At 36.4% G+C, this 16,724-nt stretch overlaps 2 protein-coding genes across 3 annotated transcripts; one reads left to right on the top strand and one right to left on the bottom strand.

Annotated features, from left to right (window-relative positions):
* LOC104771555 (glutathionyl-hydroquinone reductase YqjG-like) lies at positions 7,836–9,794 on the top strand. The gene is made up of 3 exons (XM_010496095.2): positions 7,836–8,696; positions 9,140–9,389; positions 9,484–9,794. The coding sequence occupies exons 1-3, from the start codon at positions 7,927–7,929 to the stop codon at positions 9,667–9,669; spliced, it is 1,206 nt and encodes a 401-aa protein (XP_010494397.1). The 5' UTR covers positions 7,836–7,926; the 3' UTR covers positions 9,670–9,794.
* LOC104771554 (probable inactive histone-lysine N-methyltransferase SUVR2) lies at positions 9,923–14,057 on the bottom strand. 2 transcript variants are annotated; one of them, XM_010496092.1, is made up of 11 exons: positions 13,890–14,057; positions 13,209–13,396; positions 13,066–13,125; positions 12,925–12,963; positions 12,575–12,839; positions 11,358–12,457; positions 10,926–11,176; positions 10,717–10,783; positions 10,563–10,613; positions 10,372–10,468; positions 9,923–10,265 (listed from the first exon to the last, which is right to left on the bottom strand). In XM_010496092.1, exons 2-11 carry the CDS (start codon positions 13,389–13,391, stop codon positions 10,237–10,239), a joined length of 2,142 nt encoding a protein of 713 aa, XP_010494394.1. In that variant the 5' UTR covers positions 13,392–13,396; positions 13,890–14,057; the 3' UTR covers positions 9,923–10,236. The 2 variants fall into 2 exon arrangements, with proteins under 2 accessions (XP_010494394.1, XP_010494395.1); XM_010496093.1 differs by having other exon boundaries at positions 9,923–10,262.

Below are 16,724 nucleotides of genomic sequence, written 5' to 3'. Positions count from 1 at the left end.
TGTTGTACCCACGATCTGCCATCTCGGACAATAGGTGAGTGGGCCTAGGCCGGGTTCGTCTACTGGGCCAAGAGCGAATTAGTGATCGGCCCATCAAGCCCGGAGAAAGGAAGAGAGCGCGGAGATGCTTCGTGCTGGCCAGTTCGCAGTTCGGTCCCGGTCAAAGATTCCCGCATTCAAGATGATTAATTAGACCGCGCAAATCGCGTCCTATTAATGGTGCATTAATTTAGTAATAAATTGGTCGGTATAAATATGTAAGGGGGGTGTCAGTTGTAAAGGATCGGATATTTTTTCCAGCAATAGCAATACAAGTTCTAATTCTCAAATTCTCTCAATTCAGTTCGGAATTGTTTTACGGCGATAAGCTCCTCCACAATTTAAATCACTTCGGAAGGAGAAGCTCGTTCTCAGTTCTCACAGGGGTGACACAGAAACATGTTATAATTTTGAGGGAAGAGAATAACAAAACAGAGTAAGAGACCTTTGTCTCTTTTAGAAGATAAGAATAAATTTTAACTTCGATCAACTAAAACTTTTTACATACATCAACAACAAAACTGTTTTATATAGATATAAACAGACACTACATCATAATGAGTTGTGTCTCTAAGAACTTGTGACTCTTGGATGAAACATCACAAACCAAAACGTCACGACTTAAACGTTGCGACTCTCAAACACAATTATCAACCAACACTCTCCCTTAATTGAGTTTCCCGCTAATTCCAATCTTGCTTTAACGTTCTTCAAACTTTGTTGTGCTTAATGAACTTCTCTGTTTCCAGGTAATTAATGATATCTCTTCTCCCTCTGGTTAGAGCTGACTCTTTTTCTTTCAAACAGGTTGTTGCATCGTGTGAATTTCTTTCTCAAAAACATCACACTTATTTTGATAAGAAGCCTTCTTTTGTTTCGTACAAATAGACGATTTCTCACGTTGGAACCCTTGTTTTTTTTTCACTTTTTTTTTGTTACTTGCAATCCTTCTCAATGTATCCTTCAAACTTTCACCATGTGAGTTTCGTCACGTGTTTTCCGTGATCTTCATCGGCTGATCTTGCAACCTTGTTCCACTCCTTTTTCTCTAAGTGAACTCTTTTCTTATTGCCTTTTGTAATTGGTTGCTTCTCCCTTTTCTCTCTTACGTAAGCAACTCTTTTCTTGCTTGATGGCTTTCTTTGATCACCATCACATTCACGTCTCTGTGACGTCGCGTGCGTGAAACGTTTTCATGTCTTCTTTGGTTATCTTATCAACCGGTTTATGCTCTATTTTTCTCTGAGGTAAGCATCCTCATTTTGTGCTTGTGCTTGGTGTCTTCCATTGATCACCATAAAATGCTCCATTTTTCTCTGAGGTAAGCATCCTCCTTTAGTGCTTGGTGTCTCCTTTTAATCAGCATAAAGTGCTCACTTTTTTTTTCTGAGGTAAGCATCCTCATTTGCTCCATTTTTTTTATGAGGTACCTCCTTTATTGTTTGGTATCACTCTTTGAACACCATCACGTCTCCTTTGTTGAGTGGTCTTGCTCTGTTCATCCAACAGGCAGCTTCTCCGTGTTGACGTCTTTCTTTCAAATTCAACACCACTTTTTGCTAATTCGTCATACTCTGTTTCTTCAAACAATGGCTTCTCTGTCTTGTTCCGTTGAAGAAATCTTCTGATTCTCAACTTCATCGAGTGATGTCTTCTTTGCATCCTTGTGATATACCAAGACACTGTTGAACAAAGTTTCAGAACTCTCCATTCACAATTTCATCTCCACATCTATGGTCTCCATTGCCTTTTTGAGAAGATTTTCTATCTCCTTCATCCCTTTGGAGCTTCACGCACTACTTGTGAAAGTAATGGTGCTGTTTGTGAACATTTGTGAAGGTTGATAGTACTCTCTCTTGTCACCACCATCTTTTCCTATTTCGATCTTCTTTTCTTCTTCTTCTCACCCTTGGTTTGTTGTCTCCATCTTTCTCTTCTTCTTGCAGCGAAATTTCTCTTATTTTTGTTTTGCTTGGACAGGCTCCAAAATTAACAAAAGCTCTGATACCATGTAATAATTTTGAGAGAAGAGAATAACAAAAAAGAGTAAGAGACCTTTGTCTCTTTTAGAAGATAAGAACAAATATAAACTTCGATCAACTAAAACTTGTTACATACATCAACAACAAAACTGTTTTATATAGAAACAAACAGACACTACATCATAATGAGTTGTGTCTCTAAGAACTTGTGACTCTTGGATGAAACGTCACAAACCAAAACGTCACGACTTAAACGTTGCGACTCTGAAACACAATTATCAACCAACACTCCCCCTTAATTGAGTTTCCCGCTAACTCCAGTCTTGCTTGTTCTTCAAACCTTGTTGTGCTTAATGAACTTCTCTGTTTCCAGGTAATTAATGACATCTCTTCTCCTTCTGGTTAGAGCTGACTCTTTTTCTTTCAAACAGGTTGTTGCATCGTGTGAATTTCTTTCTCAAAAACATCACACTTTTTTTGATAAGAAGCCTTCTTTTGTTTCGTACAAATAGACGACTTCTCACGTTGGAACCCTTGTTTTTTTTCACTTTTTTTTTTGTTACTTGCAATCCTTCTCCATGTATCCTTCAAACTTTCACCATGTGAGTTTCGTCACGTGTTTTCCGTGATCTTCATTGGCTGATCTTGCAACCTTGTTCCACTCTTTTTTCTCTAAGTGAATTCTTTTCTTATTGCCTTTGCAACTGGTTGCTTCTCCCTTTTCTCTCTTACGTAAGCAGCTCCTTTCTTGCTTGATGGCTTTCTTTGATCACCATCACATTCACGTCTCTGTGACGTCGCGTGCGTGAAACGTTTTCATGTCTTCTTTGGTTATCTTATCAACCGGTTTATGCTCTATTTTTCTCTGAGGTAAGCATCCTCATTTTGTGCTTGTGCTTGGTGTCTTCCATTGATCACCATAAAATGCTCCATTTTTCGCTGAGGTAAGCATCCTCCTTTAGTGCTTGGTGTCTCCTTTTAATCAGCATAAAGTGCTCACTTTTTTTTTTCTGAGGTAAGCATCCTCATTTGCTCCATTTTTTTTATGAGGTAAGCATCCTCCTTTATTGTTTGGTATCACTCTTTGAACACCATCACGTCTCCTTTCCTGAGTGGTCTTGCTCTGTTCATCCAACAGGCAGCTTCTCCGTGTTGACGTCTTTCTTTCAAACTCAACACCACTTTTTGCTAATTCGTCATACTCTGTTTCTTCAAACAGTGGCTTCTCCGTCTTGTTCCGTTGAAGAAATCTTCTGATTCTCAACTTCATCGAGTGATGTCTTCTTTGCATCCTTGTGATATACCAAGACATTGTTGAACAAAGTTTCAGAACTCTCCATTCACAATTTCATCTCCACATCTATGGTCTCCATTGCCTTTTTGAGAAGATTTTCTATCTCCTTCATCCCTTTGGAGCTTCACGCACTACTTGTGAAAATAATGGTGCTGTTTGTGAACATTTGTGAAGGTTGATAGTACTCTCTCTTGTCACCACCATCTTTTCCTATTTCGATCTTCTTTTCTTCTTCTTCTCACCCTTGGTTTGTTGTCTCCATCTTTCTCTTCTTCTTGCAGCGAAATTTCTCTTATTTTTGTTTTGCTTGGACAGGCTCCAAAATTAACAAAAGCTCTGATACCATGTAATAATTTTGAGAGAAGAGAATAACAAAAAAGAGTAAGAGACCTTTGTCTCTTTTAGAAGATAAGAACAAATATAAACTTCGATCAACTAAAACTTGTTACATACATCAACAACAAAACTGTTTTATATAGAAACAAACAGACACTACATCATAATGAGTTGTGTCTCTAAGAACTTGTGACTCTTGGATGAAACGTCACAAACCAAAACGTCACGACTTAAACGTTGCGACTCTGAAACACAATTATCAACCAACACTCCCCCTTAATTGAGTTTCCCGCTAACTCCAGTCTTGCTTGTTCTTCAAACCTTGTTGTGCTTAATGAACTTCTCTGTTTCCAGGTAATTAATGACATCTCTTCTCCTTCTGGTTAGAGCTGACTCTTTTTCTTTCAAACAGGTTGTTGCACCGTGTGAATTTCTTTCTCAAAAACATCACACTTTTTTTGATAAGAAGCCTTCTTTTGTTTCGTACAAATAGACGACTTCTCACGTTGGAACCCTTGTTTTTTTTCACTTTTTTTTTGTTACCTGCAATCCTTCTCCAAGTATCCTTCAAACTTTCACCATGTGAGTTTCGTCACGTGTTTTCCGTGATCTTCATCGGCTGATCTTGCAACCTTGTTCCACTCCTTTTTCTCTAAGTGAACTCTTTTCTTATTGCCTTTTGCAACTGGTTGCTTCTCCCTTTTCTCTCTTACGTAAGCAGCTCCTTTCTTACTTGATGGCTTTCTTTGATCACCATCACATTCACGTCTTTGTGACGTCGCGTGCGTGAAACGTTTTCATGTCTTCTTCGGTTATCTTATCAACCGGTTTATGCTCCATTTTTCTCTGAGGTAAGCATCCTTATTTTTTGCTTGTGCTTGGTGTCTTCCATTGATCACCATAAAATGCTCCATTTTTCTCTGAGGTAAACATCCTCCTTTAGTGCTTGGTGTCTCCTTTTTATCAGCATAAAGTGCTCCATTTTTTTTCTGAGGTAAGCATCCTCCTTTGCTCCAATTTTTTGATGAGGTAAGCATCCTCCTTTATTGTTTGGTATCACTTTTTGAACACCATCACGTCTCCTTTGCTGAGTGGTCTTGCTCTGTTCATCCAACAGGCAGCTTCTCCGTGTTGACGTCTTTATTTCAAACTCAACACCACTTTTTGCTATTTCGTCATACTCTGTTTCTTCAAACAGTGGCTTCTCCGTCTGGTTCCGTTGAAGAAATCTTCTGATTCTCAACTTCATCGAGTGATGTCTTCTTTGCATCCTTGTGATATACCAAGACACTGTTGAACAAAGTTTCAGAACTCTCCATTCACAATTTCATCTCCACATCTATGGTCTCCATTGCCTTTTTGAGAAGATTTTCTATCTTCTTCATCCCTTTGGAGCTTCACGTACTACTTGTGAAAATAATGGTGCTGTTTGTGAATGCTTGTGAAGATTGATAGTACTCTCTCTTGTCACCACCATTTTTTCCTATTTCGATCTTCTTTTCTTCTTCTTCTCACCTTTGGTTTATTGTCTCCATCTTTCTCTTCTTCTTGCAGCAGAATTTTTCTTATTTTTGTTTTGCTTGGACATGCTCCAAGACCAACAAAAGCTCTGATACCATGTTATAATTTTGAGAGAAGAGAATAACAAAACAGAGTAAGAGACCTTTGTCTCTTTTAGAAGATAAGAACAAATATAAACTTCGATTAACTAAAACTTGTTACATACATCAACAACAAAACTGTTTTATATAGAAACAAACAGACACTACATCATAATGAGTTGTGTCTCTAAGAACTTATGACTCTTGGATGAAACGTCACAAACCAAAACGTCACGACTTAAACATTGCGACTCTAAAACACAATTATCAACCAACACTCCCCCTTAATTGAGTTTCCCGCTAACTCCAATCTTGCTTTAACGTTCTTCAAACCTTGTTGTGATTAATGAACTTTTTTGTTTCCAGGTAATTAATGACATCTCTTCTCCTTCTGGTTAGAGCTGACTCTTTTTCTTTCAAAAAGATTGTTGCACCGTGTGAATTTTTTTCTTCTGTTTCGTACAAATAGACGACTTCTCATATTAGAGCTGACTTCTGTTTCTGTTAGAGCTGACTTCTCACGTTGGAACCCTTGGTTCTTTTTTTTCACGTACATAAAGATCATATTATTTTAACCAAAAAACAATAATTGTGCAATATATGTTACTTTAAAAAGTAATAAGCATATTCTTATGAATAGATTTTCTATAATATATATTTTATTATGATCACTTGAAGATTACATTGCACAAAAAGTTAATAAAACAGAGAAGATATTATCAATCTTACGATACAAAATTATGCCTATCTATATATAGAAGAAATAAACCAACCAAGCGCCCGCATGTGACCATAAGGATCAGCGTAATCTTAGTGGTTCATATAAGGTGGCGGTGATGCTTCTTGTCCATACCCTTGACCGTAACCTTGATTCCCATACGATTCGTGTACGTATCCTTGGTTCGTATATGGTTCTTGTACGTACATAGGATTGAGACGATTGGCCTTGCATGTAATGCTGTTGTTGTTGACCGTATACTTGTCCTCCTGGTGGGTAGTAATACATCGGCTGTGGAGGATAACCGTAACCGTTATACTCCGATTTCTTCATATCCACCATAGCACCACCGTCTCCTCCGACCGCAACTTCTTTCTTCTTTTCACCGCCACCGTCGACTTTCTTTTCTCCGACATCTTTAATCAGCACTTTTGTCTTTCTTCTCTCCCCTGGCTGGAGCCGCCGCGGGTGGTGCCCCGTCGTCTTTTTTTGCCGGAACAACTTCGACGGTGTGTTTAAGCTTCTCATTAAGATAAGGAGTGAGCTGTTTTACGTCAATGATCCCCTTTACTATAACTAAATCCTTGGCGCTATCAATGGAGACTGAATTCACCCCTGTAAATAAAAAAAATCAAAAATAAATTAATTAAATAAAAAATGTAAGTAAATTAATAGAATAATTAAGTTAAGAGATTAGGCTAACCACTTCTTCGTGGACCATAGGATATTTTTTCTTCAATTTTTGTTAAATTCAATTTTGTAGATCCACAATTATGATCATCCATGAATTTACCTTCTTTCTGTTAATTTAAAATAAAAATATTTATTATGCACAAACATTAAAATTTGGAAAAATTAGCATCAATATTATTTTTAAAAATTAAAAATTCGGGTTAACAAAAATTAATACCTGAATTTTATTATATTCAATTTTGTCGATCCATAATTATGATCAATGATCATCCATGAATTCAACTGAAACAAAAAAATTATGTATTAAGTTACATATAAATAGAATTATAATTTAAATCTATTTGTAAAGAGATTATAATATGTTACTTCACCGATTTGATTTTTTTTCTTGCTTCATCAACTCGTTCGTCCAATCTTGTTTTTGATATACAAAAAAACACCCATGTTCCATGACAGGTAAACCTAATACAAAATCAAACAGTACAAAATCAGTAAAATTTTTGATATGATTCAAAATAATAATTAAAAATTATAGCAGCATAAAATTTAATTCATACAAAGCACCAAAACATATCGATAGTACATCAACATGAAAAATAAATTAAAATCATACAATAGTAAATTTGATTCATTAGAACCAAAATAATACAAAAACAAAAATTATACTCTCAAAACTATATGTTTAGCTTAATGAATCCGACTTCTACTATTTTGGCTGAGACTATATATATATATATATATATATATATATATATAGCTTAGAAGGAATATCGTCATAATTATCTTTACCATTTTAATATTTTTGAAAATAGAAATTTTCTTTAAACAAATATTCGTAATATATTCTAATATTTATCTTCCATTTTTAAAAATAGAGATATTGCATATATTTCCAGTTTTGTTAAACAATTTTCGTTTTTTGTTTTCAATTTTCGTTTTTTTATTTAAAAAGAAAAATAAAACTTAGAAAAAGAGTAAAAAGTTCCAGTTTTGAATAATTTTAATGTGGATGAATGTGGTGCGTTTCAGCCACCTAAATAGAGAGGAAAAGCTTCTCCGAAATATTTTTAAGGACATTTTTCATTAAGCGCAAAAAAGGTCAATTTTTATGAGATTGGCTGTGAGCCCTCTGGACTTCTCCTTTAATGCTTACGCTTTCATATAGACACCGATACGCAACGTTTTGAGTATTTCGTTCTCTCTACGGCCCTACTACTCACGCAGAGTAAGAGTAACAGAGAACGAAACCTCAGGTCCTCCGCCATGACCAATTGCTTTGCGCCACAATTAACCATTCCATCCTTCGCGCCACGCCACGTCAGCCCTAGAATGTCGCACCAATCACCAAAACCAAGCGCGAGCACCACCACCACCACCAGCATCTTCACCTCTGCCACAAAGCTACTCTGGGGACCATCTCTTCCACCAGGTCTACTTGTCACCACCGCTCGAACAGCTTGGAGCACCGTGTGGCAGCTCATGATGACCCAACTCGCTCCATCCGATTCATCCGGGTCATACACCCGACCCACTTCCAAATTTCGCCTCGACCCGACTCAATTCCCTTCCTTTGCTTCCTCGGAGCTCCATCTCTACGTTGGTCTTCCTTGCCCCTGGGCTCACCGAACCTTAATCGTCCGTGCTCTCAAGGGTTTAAACGATGCCGTTCCGGTCTCAATCGCGTCGCCGGGTCAAGATGGATCATGGGAATTCAAGGATAACAATATCCCAATCAAGGATAAGGATCAACTTATCCCGAGTTTGGATAAAGCAAACCGGCGCCGCAATCTTAAGGAAGTGTACAAATCGAGAAGCGGAGGTTACGACGGGAGATGTACGGTTCCTATGCTGTGGGATTCAAAGAAGAAGGAAGTTGTTTGTAACGAAAGCTATGATATTATCGAGTTCTTCAATTCGGGTTTAAACGAATTTGCACGAAACGCTAATTTGGATCTTTCGCCACCGGAGTTGAAAGAGAAGATCCAAGATTGGAATCAGATTGTTTACCCTAAAGTTAACAATGGCGTTTACAGGTATAATTTAAAAACATTATCACAAAGCTTATAGAAAGTTAACAATGGTGTTTACAAGTAACGAAACATATCGAGAAAGCTATAGAATTCGAGTGAACTGTTCCACATTTTGATGCGGTCTTTTGCTCGTAGTTTGTGTTTTTGATGCTGCAATATGCGTGTTGTTGCTAAAGTTGATGGCTTTATTGTGTGGTGATTTGCTTGCATTGATGTTTTGAAAGGTGTGGGTTTGCACAGAGCCATAAAACTCATGATAGAGCCAGTGAATGAACTCTAGTATTAATAGCTATAGAAAGCTTATAAAAAGTTAACAATGGAAACATCAGATGCTATAGATATCAACTGGATTGTTCACATTTGATGCGGTTTTTGCTTGTAGCTTGTCTTCTTGATGCTGCAATATGTATTTGTTGCTTAAGTTGATGACTGTTTTGTTGTGGAAGGTGTGGGTTTGCGCAGAGCCAAGAAGCGTATGATGGAGCAGTGAATGAGCTCTTTAGTACCTTGGATGAGATTGAAGATCACTTAGGTAGTAACAGATACTTATGTGGAGAAAGGTTGACATTGGCTGATGTATGCCTATTCACAACTCTGATTCGTTTTGATCCTGTTTACAACATTTTATTCAAATGCACCAAGAAGAAGCTTGTTGAATACCCGAATCTCTATGGCTATTTGCGCGACATTTACCAGGTTCCTTTTCTTACTGCCTTTTTTCTCTTATACCCAACTGCTTGCGATTAGAAGTGCATCTCAGTTTCTGCGTTTGTTGTTGTTGTTGAAACAGATTCCTGGAGTTGCGGCGACTTGTGACTTTCCCGCTATAATGGATGGATACTACAAAACACTGTTTCCGCTAAACGCAAGTGGAATTCAACCTGCCATTTCTTCATCTGGCGATCAAGATTCTCTCTTGAGACCTCATTGCAGAAACTTGGTTGGTAAAGCCGTTGAAACGCAGCTCGCAGTTTAAGTGGAGAAGGCTGTACATAACTCAAATGATAGGATGATGTTCAACTTATTTATGTAATGTAACAATCACTGATCTTTGATCTTTGTTAATTACATATATCGAAATGTCTTTCACAAGTACTCTCATAGGAGCTCTTCTTTCAAAAGTCTTGAGATGACTTACTTCACTTCGATACTATGATGTATATAAATAGGGAGATGTTTTATATAAGTCGCAAACAAAAGCATTAGCCGTTAAAACCTAAGTTAAGATATACACATGAGTTTGATACTTCGATATCACAAAAGTCGATTCAGTTTCTTAAGGATAATAGTGGCATCCTTCCATAGCTACCTATTTAATGGACCGACCGACTTTGCCTGTATGCCTTGTCGGATTTCTGACAAAAAGAGTTTTCCCCACTGAAATTTTTTTGCCAATTCGTTGCCGAAAAGNAAAAAAAAAAAAAAAAAAAAAAAAAAAAAAAAAAGAGATTGCGCCACCATCAAGAAAAACTACCAAGGCATGCTCTCTTCTTCACATTCTTGCCTTCTTCACCATCAACAAAAACTACCAAGGTAAAAGCTCTCATGCTCTCTTCTTCACATTCTTCCCTTCTGCACCATCAACAAATTGCGAGTTAGTTACAAGAATAGTGAGTGAAGGGCTCATCCCAAAACCCGAGATAAACATATAACAGAATAACAAATGATGATCACTCACTGCTTATCTGCTTAATGATCCTACAGAACTCGCTACCACATCGACAATGGAACGGACTCGTGGGAAACACATCATTGTTGAATCGGACACCATAATCCTGCAGATCAAGACCAAAAGTTCTCAGACAGAACCACAAAATACCAGGACTTGAACCCAATCTATTAAAAGTGGGTGGAGAAACTTCTACACACCCAGGTGAGTTCCTCCATAGCATCGATCTCTCTTGTTGTGAAGAATGCGGGCTGGAAAAAATACAGATTTATCTAATCAGTCTACTGTGTCCACATAACAGATGAGATTTCTATAAGCAAAGGATTAGAAATGAAACCAGGCATTGTGTCATACATGGTAGTAGTGTGAATCTGTAGTCTCCACATGAACTGGGATCTCAATCAAATTTGCATCTAAGCATCTGCACATATAGACATAGTACAGTTACATCTAAGCATCTAATGCATTGAGAGGGAACCAATTACAAGTTTCCCAAACGAGTTTCTAAGGCTAAGCTAGTCGTTTGAAACTTTAAAACAAACTCATTTTCAGAGTCCCTTTACCTGTGATTGATGAACCTGGAAATATTTCCATAATGCATAACGTCAAGACAAAGAGCTTTGTCAGCCCCTGAAATGTCTTCAGAACCCCAGTATGCATCCAATATTACTGGAGAAGTACGTCTCTCAGAGTTGCGTTGGAACAACTCTGGAACGGTCAATATCTCTCCAGCAAACTCACAGATAAATGCTCCTTTAGGTAGTTTTTCTAGAGTTCTGAGTCCCCAGCCTCTCCCATTGGGCGTGAAAAAAACCTGATAAAAAAAATGAAAGTATATTAAACACAATTCAGGCATCAGAGACTCTTAACCGGTTTAGTCCAAGTTACAATGATCATAATCAGTTTCAGTTCTATCAGACTGAGATGGGTTTAGATTATCAAAAACTGCACCACTTAGAAAAAGAAAAAAAGCTTGGTAAGGTGAATATGTTTACCTGCAGCTTGTTGTGAATCCCCTGTTGGACAACTCGGTTGCCACATTTCCTCATGCAGCCACACTTGTTCCAACATTCTTTAATGACCTTTCTCTTTAGATGCCCCTTGCACGGTTCCAGAGTTACTTCTTTTTGGGCTTTCTCGAAAGGACATTCTTTGCAATACTGCACAATTTGTTTCTGCGGATCACGAGCCTCAGAGATACACTGTTCCAGAAAATCGTTCTGTAGGAGGCCATCTGCTGTGTATGCAAAGCCATTAAATGCAGTTGCACAACTGCATCCCATTGACGGAGCCAAGCAATCTCCACAGCAAGAGGAGCAGCATTGGTCATCCTTGATATTCCCAAGAGAAAACTTCACTGCAGCATCTTGATACACAAGACTTTGGGCTATGTAACGAAAAACTGGAGGAACCTTGTCGTTGACCTCATTCACCCAAGGAATCTCAATTGTTTCTTTCCCTAGAGTGATGTCCCCGATGCTGCTTATCAATCTCCACTCATCCGCAGAAAGTTGGCATTCAGGAACAACTACCAAACCCATGGAATCATCAACTGAAACGTTTTCAACAACTCCCATATGATCATTACTGCCCTGAGAAGTAAAAGCCATACTTGCTGCAGATTTCTTCAATGCATCAATGTTCGTTGTGACAAATGGCAAGGGTTTTGGCATCTGGTTCGATGAATCTTTCCCCTTTGTTGCCAGGTCCAGGTAGCAGCTACAGATGTCGTTCATAAAACCAATCACAGAAAAGTTGGGGTCCAGTATTTTGTATGATCGGAGACATTTTTCCTCCATTGCTCTTCGTAGTTCCTCCATAGAAGGTACATGTTGATTTGTTCCTCTAGTTGCAGGAGCAAAACTAAGATTAAGCTTCACCTCGCCCAAAGCAGAAGAAGCTAATTCAAGTGCTGAAGGATCTTCTACGGTTGAAGCTAGCTTCTGCTCACTCAATCTCCCAGCAGTTATAGGAGAAACATCATTGGTAATACCATCAACAGTACTTACTGTTTCACCAGCCATGTCTTCCACATGTCCATTTGTTTTCTCCATCTCCAGCATGAGAACTGAAGAGTCCCCTCTCTCTACTGAATCTACAGAAACAAAACACATCAGTTTTAAAGAAAGTAGCTTCAAGTCTCCGACACATCATACCAACAAAATGAGCAATGCAAAGAAGATTTAGTAACTCCTATTTACAAAAAAAGTACCTGAATGAAAAGAACTGGAAGGCATATCTGTAATGAGCTCATCTTTGGGGACAATGAGCTCACCAGCATCAGGATGAGTTTCAGTTGGTACAGGATGAAATGGCAATAAGATCAGACCACTCTCTTCACCATAAGCTGGAGTTTCTTCTAAATTCGGACTGTCCAAGCTAGGACTTGTCAAAGCAGAGCCTCCTTCACCTCTGCGTCGAAGCCTCTTTAAAGGGCGATCAGACTCAGCCAACGCTTCATCATCTTCCTCGATAGACTGATATTACACAATAGAAACTGAATAAATACAATAACATGAAGAAACATTACTCTAACACAGAAAATATATTCAGTTCGCATACTTCATGGAACTTCTTCTTTCCTCTGCCAACTTCTGAGGCCTGAAAAATTGGATCAACAACAACACTAAGTATGGATAACAAAGCAATTCAAACAACACAATACTTGAACTACAAATCAAAGATTGTGAGGAAAGAACATACACAGCCTTCTTCATCTTCTTTAGCTTCGTCAACCTTCTTTCCTTTGCTTTCTTGAATAGCCTTCATATGTTAGACCAACATGTAAGGTCAAGGTAATAACAAAGACAATGAAATCAGTAGATTAAAGAGACAACAAAAGGTACCTGAGCTTCTTGGCTATCGAAAATAGCATCAGCAAGAACCCTGTAATTGTCTTCAGCAATTAACTCCCAGTTTTTATCATAAAGGGTGAGAAGGTCCTTCAAGACCGGCTTAACTTGTGCATCCTTTATCCCAAGAGCCCTCATAGCCAAAAATGCTTTTTTGATATGCGCATTAGGTGCCATCGTTTCTGCAACAAATGCAAATGAAACATTATATGTAAAGCCGTTCAATATAACAAACGAAACCCAGGAGTTACAAGGTAACCAAATAAACCCCAAACACATGAGCAAATGAAGAACACTGAAGCCAAAACGAGAACTAAGCAAATCAACAACATTACAAACCAAGAACCCTAAACTGCTAAACATCTACGTAGCAGTAAAATAAAAACCCACGAGTACTCAGAACTCAGAAATTGAGCATCTTTACCAAAGTTGAAACCTTTCCTCTTGAGGAAACACTATAGCACTAAAACGCACAAAGAAACCCTAATAAAACGTCGTTTTCACTTCCAGAGAACTAGTAGCGTTCTCCGATTACGATGAGACTCAAAAAGGAGAAGACTTTCGCCGGAAAATTAGACGAACTTACTAAGCAGAGGGACGAAATGACGTGACGAGCGTTAGGGTTTTAAAGTAAGCTCGGTACAGCGAAAGGAGTCGAGGATTTTGAGTACTTACTTAGGAGAGAGAGAATCGTGGCCGTGGGAAAGCGAATGAGAACGGGGTAGAGACAATGTCGGCGTCGACGGTAGAGTATTACGTCGGCGCGTGAGTACACGCGATGACAGTGCCAGGTGAAAATTTCGATTCTTTCTTTAGTTTCTTTTAGTTCGTTTGTGTTCCAGCTGTGAGTCTGTGACTTTTCTTTTGACCACCGATGAAGATTTTTCTTTGTTCTTCTCTGCTTAATGGGCCGGGCTTTACTCGGTCGGGTCCACCCTTCCCGGGCAAATATTACCGTTAGACGACGATTCGAGTTTTATGGAAAGGAAAACAAAAACTCAAATAGGAAAAACTAGACTTCTTATTGTGTAAATGAATTCCTTGAAAACTAGAATTTAGCTAAGAAGATGTTCATTTTATAAATTTTAAACAAGTCATTTTTATTACAAAAAGTTCCCAAATTAGAAAATTAAAACATATCAATGTTTAAAAATGGTATCATGCATCGTTTTATCATGTAAAATATATAACAAAAAAAAAATACATGATGATTTAAGGTAAATATTCATTTTTCTATGTCACTTTTCAACAATACTCTTTCATGGTGTTTATTTTCAAAAATACTCCTTTTTAATATATAAAATGATTAAATTCTAAACTCTAAATATTAAACATACCTCCTAAAAACTATACTCTAAATATAAAATAGATAACCCAAACCTACAAAAAATTCTAATGATTAATTTAACATATTATAATTGTGTAAAAAAAGTAAAAATGAAAATGATCAAAGAAAAATATATTTTTGAAAAGGAGTATCTCAAAAAGGATCTTTATAACAAATTGTCTATATTCAATACCGTTAGAGATGACCTAAGAACAAAACATGAGGAGCATACATTATGAGAATAAGAAACCAAAAACCATTATTACACCAATCTACTCATATATGGTGTATTATAAAGATGTAGCACACCAAACTTACATCATGTGTGATTTCATACGGAAAACTGGAAGATTGAAAATATTTTTACTATATATTTCGATTATTCGCTATTCAATTCTGATATACGTATAGAGTTTTAATAAACATTATTATTTCTAATCCTAAATTAATTGAATCCAACCCTCTTTTTTAAGTATTATCTCACTAATGATAATATATACTTCAAACACCCAAATGTCTATAACTAAGAGGATTACACAACAAAGTTCTTATATATACCATATATCAAACTAAAACTTATATATTGAATTTTTTTTACCATATATCTCGATTATTCGATATTTAAATATAATATAAGTATAATTTTGATATATATTTTATTTTAATAAAATCCAATCCTCCTTTTAATAATTCTCTCACTAACATTGTATAGATAATTAAAGATAATTAGTTTATACTTTAAACACTCAAATACCTAGAACTAAGAGCATCACATATCGTAGTTCCAATACACTTGCTACATTTTTCTTTCCTTTTGTAGCCTTTATGATTTGAAAGATCTAAAATATCAAAGTGTTGTTAGAGTTGTTGGAGAGATTACGCTGTCCGATCCTGACCATAATTCCGAAGCAATGGTTCGACCCTCACCAACTCAAAAGATATCATATAGGATCATATAATCAAAAATTCTGCAAAAAAAAAAAAAAAAAAAAAACAATTATGCTTATCAATTTACAACGAAACACTTTGACTTTGATTTTCTTTGTACAGTAATTTACAAAAAAAAAACACAACTCTATGATTAGCTCCGATGATCACTTCACAATTATGATTTGAAAACCATGGAAACTCTCAAAACGAACATGTTTTGTTTTAGAATAAAAATAAAATCAAAACAATCACTGAACTCTTACACAAGGTCTAAGATTTATGAGAATTTGTTAAAAATGCCTCTTTTGATATATCCTTTTTCAAAAATACTCATTTTTCTGGCCATTTTTATTTTTGCCTTCTTTTAATTTTTAATGACCATTTTACCCTTCGATGAAAATTATTTTATTCAATAAAAAGAAAAACAAAATTTTTCCGCCAAAAATTTTCCGACATATTTTCCCGCCAAAAAATTTTTCCGCCAAAAAAATTTTTGTCAAAAAAATTTTGTTAAAAAATTCGACAAAAAAGTTTTCCCGCTAAAAAAAATTTACAAGGTTTTTAAAAGGTTTTTAAACACCTTGTAAATGCTTTTAACCTTTTAAAAGCATTTACAAGCTTTTTAAAAGTATTTACAAGGTTTTTAAAAGCGTTTACAATGTGTGTAAAAACTTTTTAAAAACCTTGTAAACGCTTTTAAAAGTTTTTTAAAAGCGTTTACAATGTTTTTAAAAAGTATAAATTTCAATATTTTTGGCGGGAAAAAATTTCGATTTTGGCAGGAAAAAAAATTTGGCGGGAAATTTTTTTGACGGGAAAATATTTTCGATTTTGATGACTGTACATTCTTGCTGTCACTCAAAAAATGGTAATTTGGTCATTTTATATATAAAGAGGGATAATTTTAAAAATGGTCAACATGAAATGATATTTTTAAAAAGGGTATGGAAAAAGGAATATTTTTGAGAATGCCCCAAAATTTATTATTCTTCTTCTCGTTTCATCCTAGAATTTATATCAAAATATATCTTAATTAGTGCCTTGAACAAAAAAACCTATGCCCATTGAACAATATCCAGCTGAAAATGTTTTTTTTTCTTCATATGATACTTAATGTTATGTGACACTAAAGTCACAAATTTAATGTCGTTAAAGGTTTTTGACTAAATTTCAACATAAAAAAAGGATAACAGTAATCATTTTTTTTTTTTGATACTGTATTACATAATCTGTCCCAAAACAAATCAATAAGA

Source organism: Camelina sativa, chromosome 20 (assembly GCF_000633955.1).
Source record: "Camelina sativa cultivar DH55 chromosome 20, Cs, whole genome shotgun sequence".
NCBI lineage: Eukaryota > Viridiplantae > Streptophyta > Magnoliopsida > Brassicales > Brassicaceae > Camelina > Camelina sativa.
This window is presented reverse-complemented; position numbering and strand designations above follow the sequence as displayed.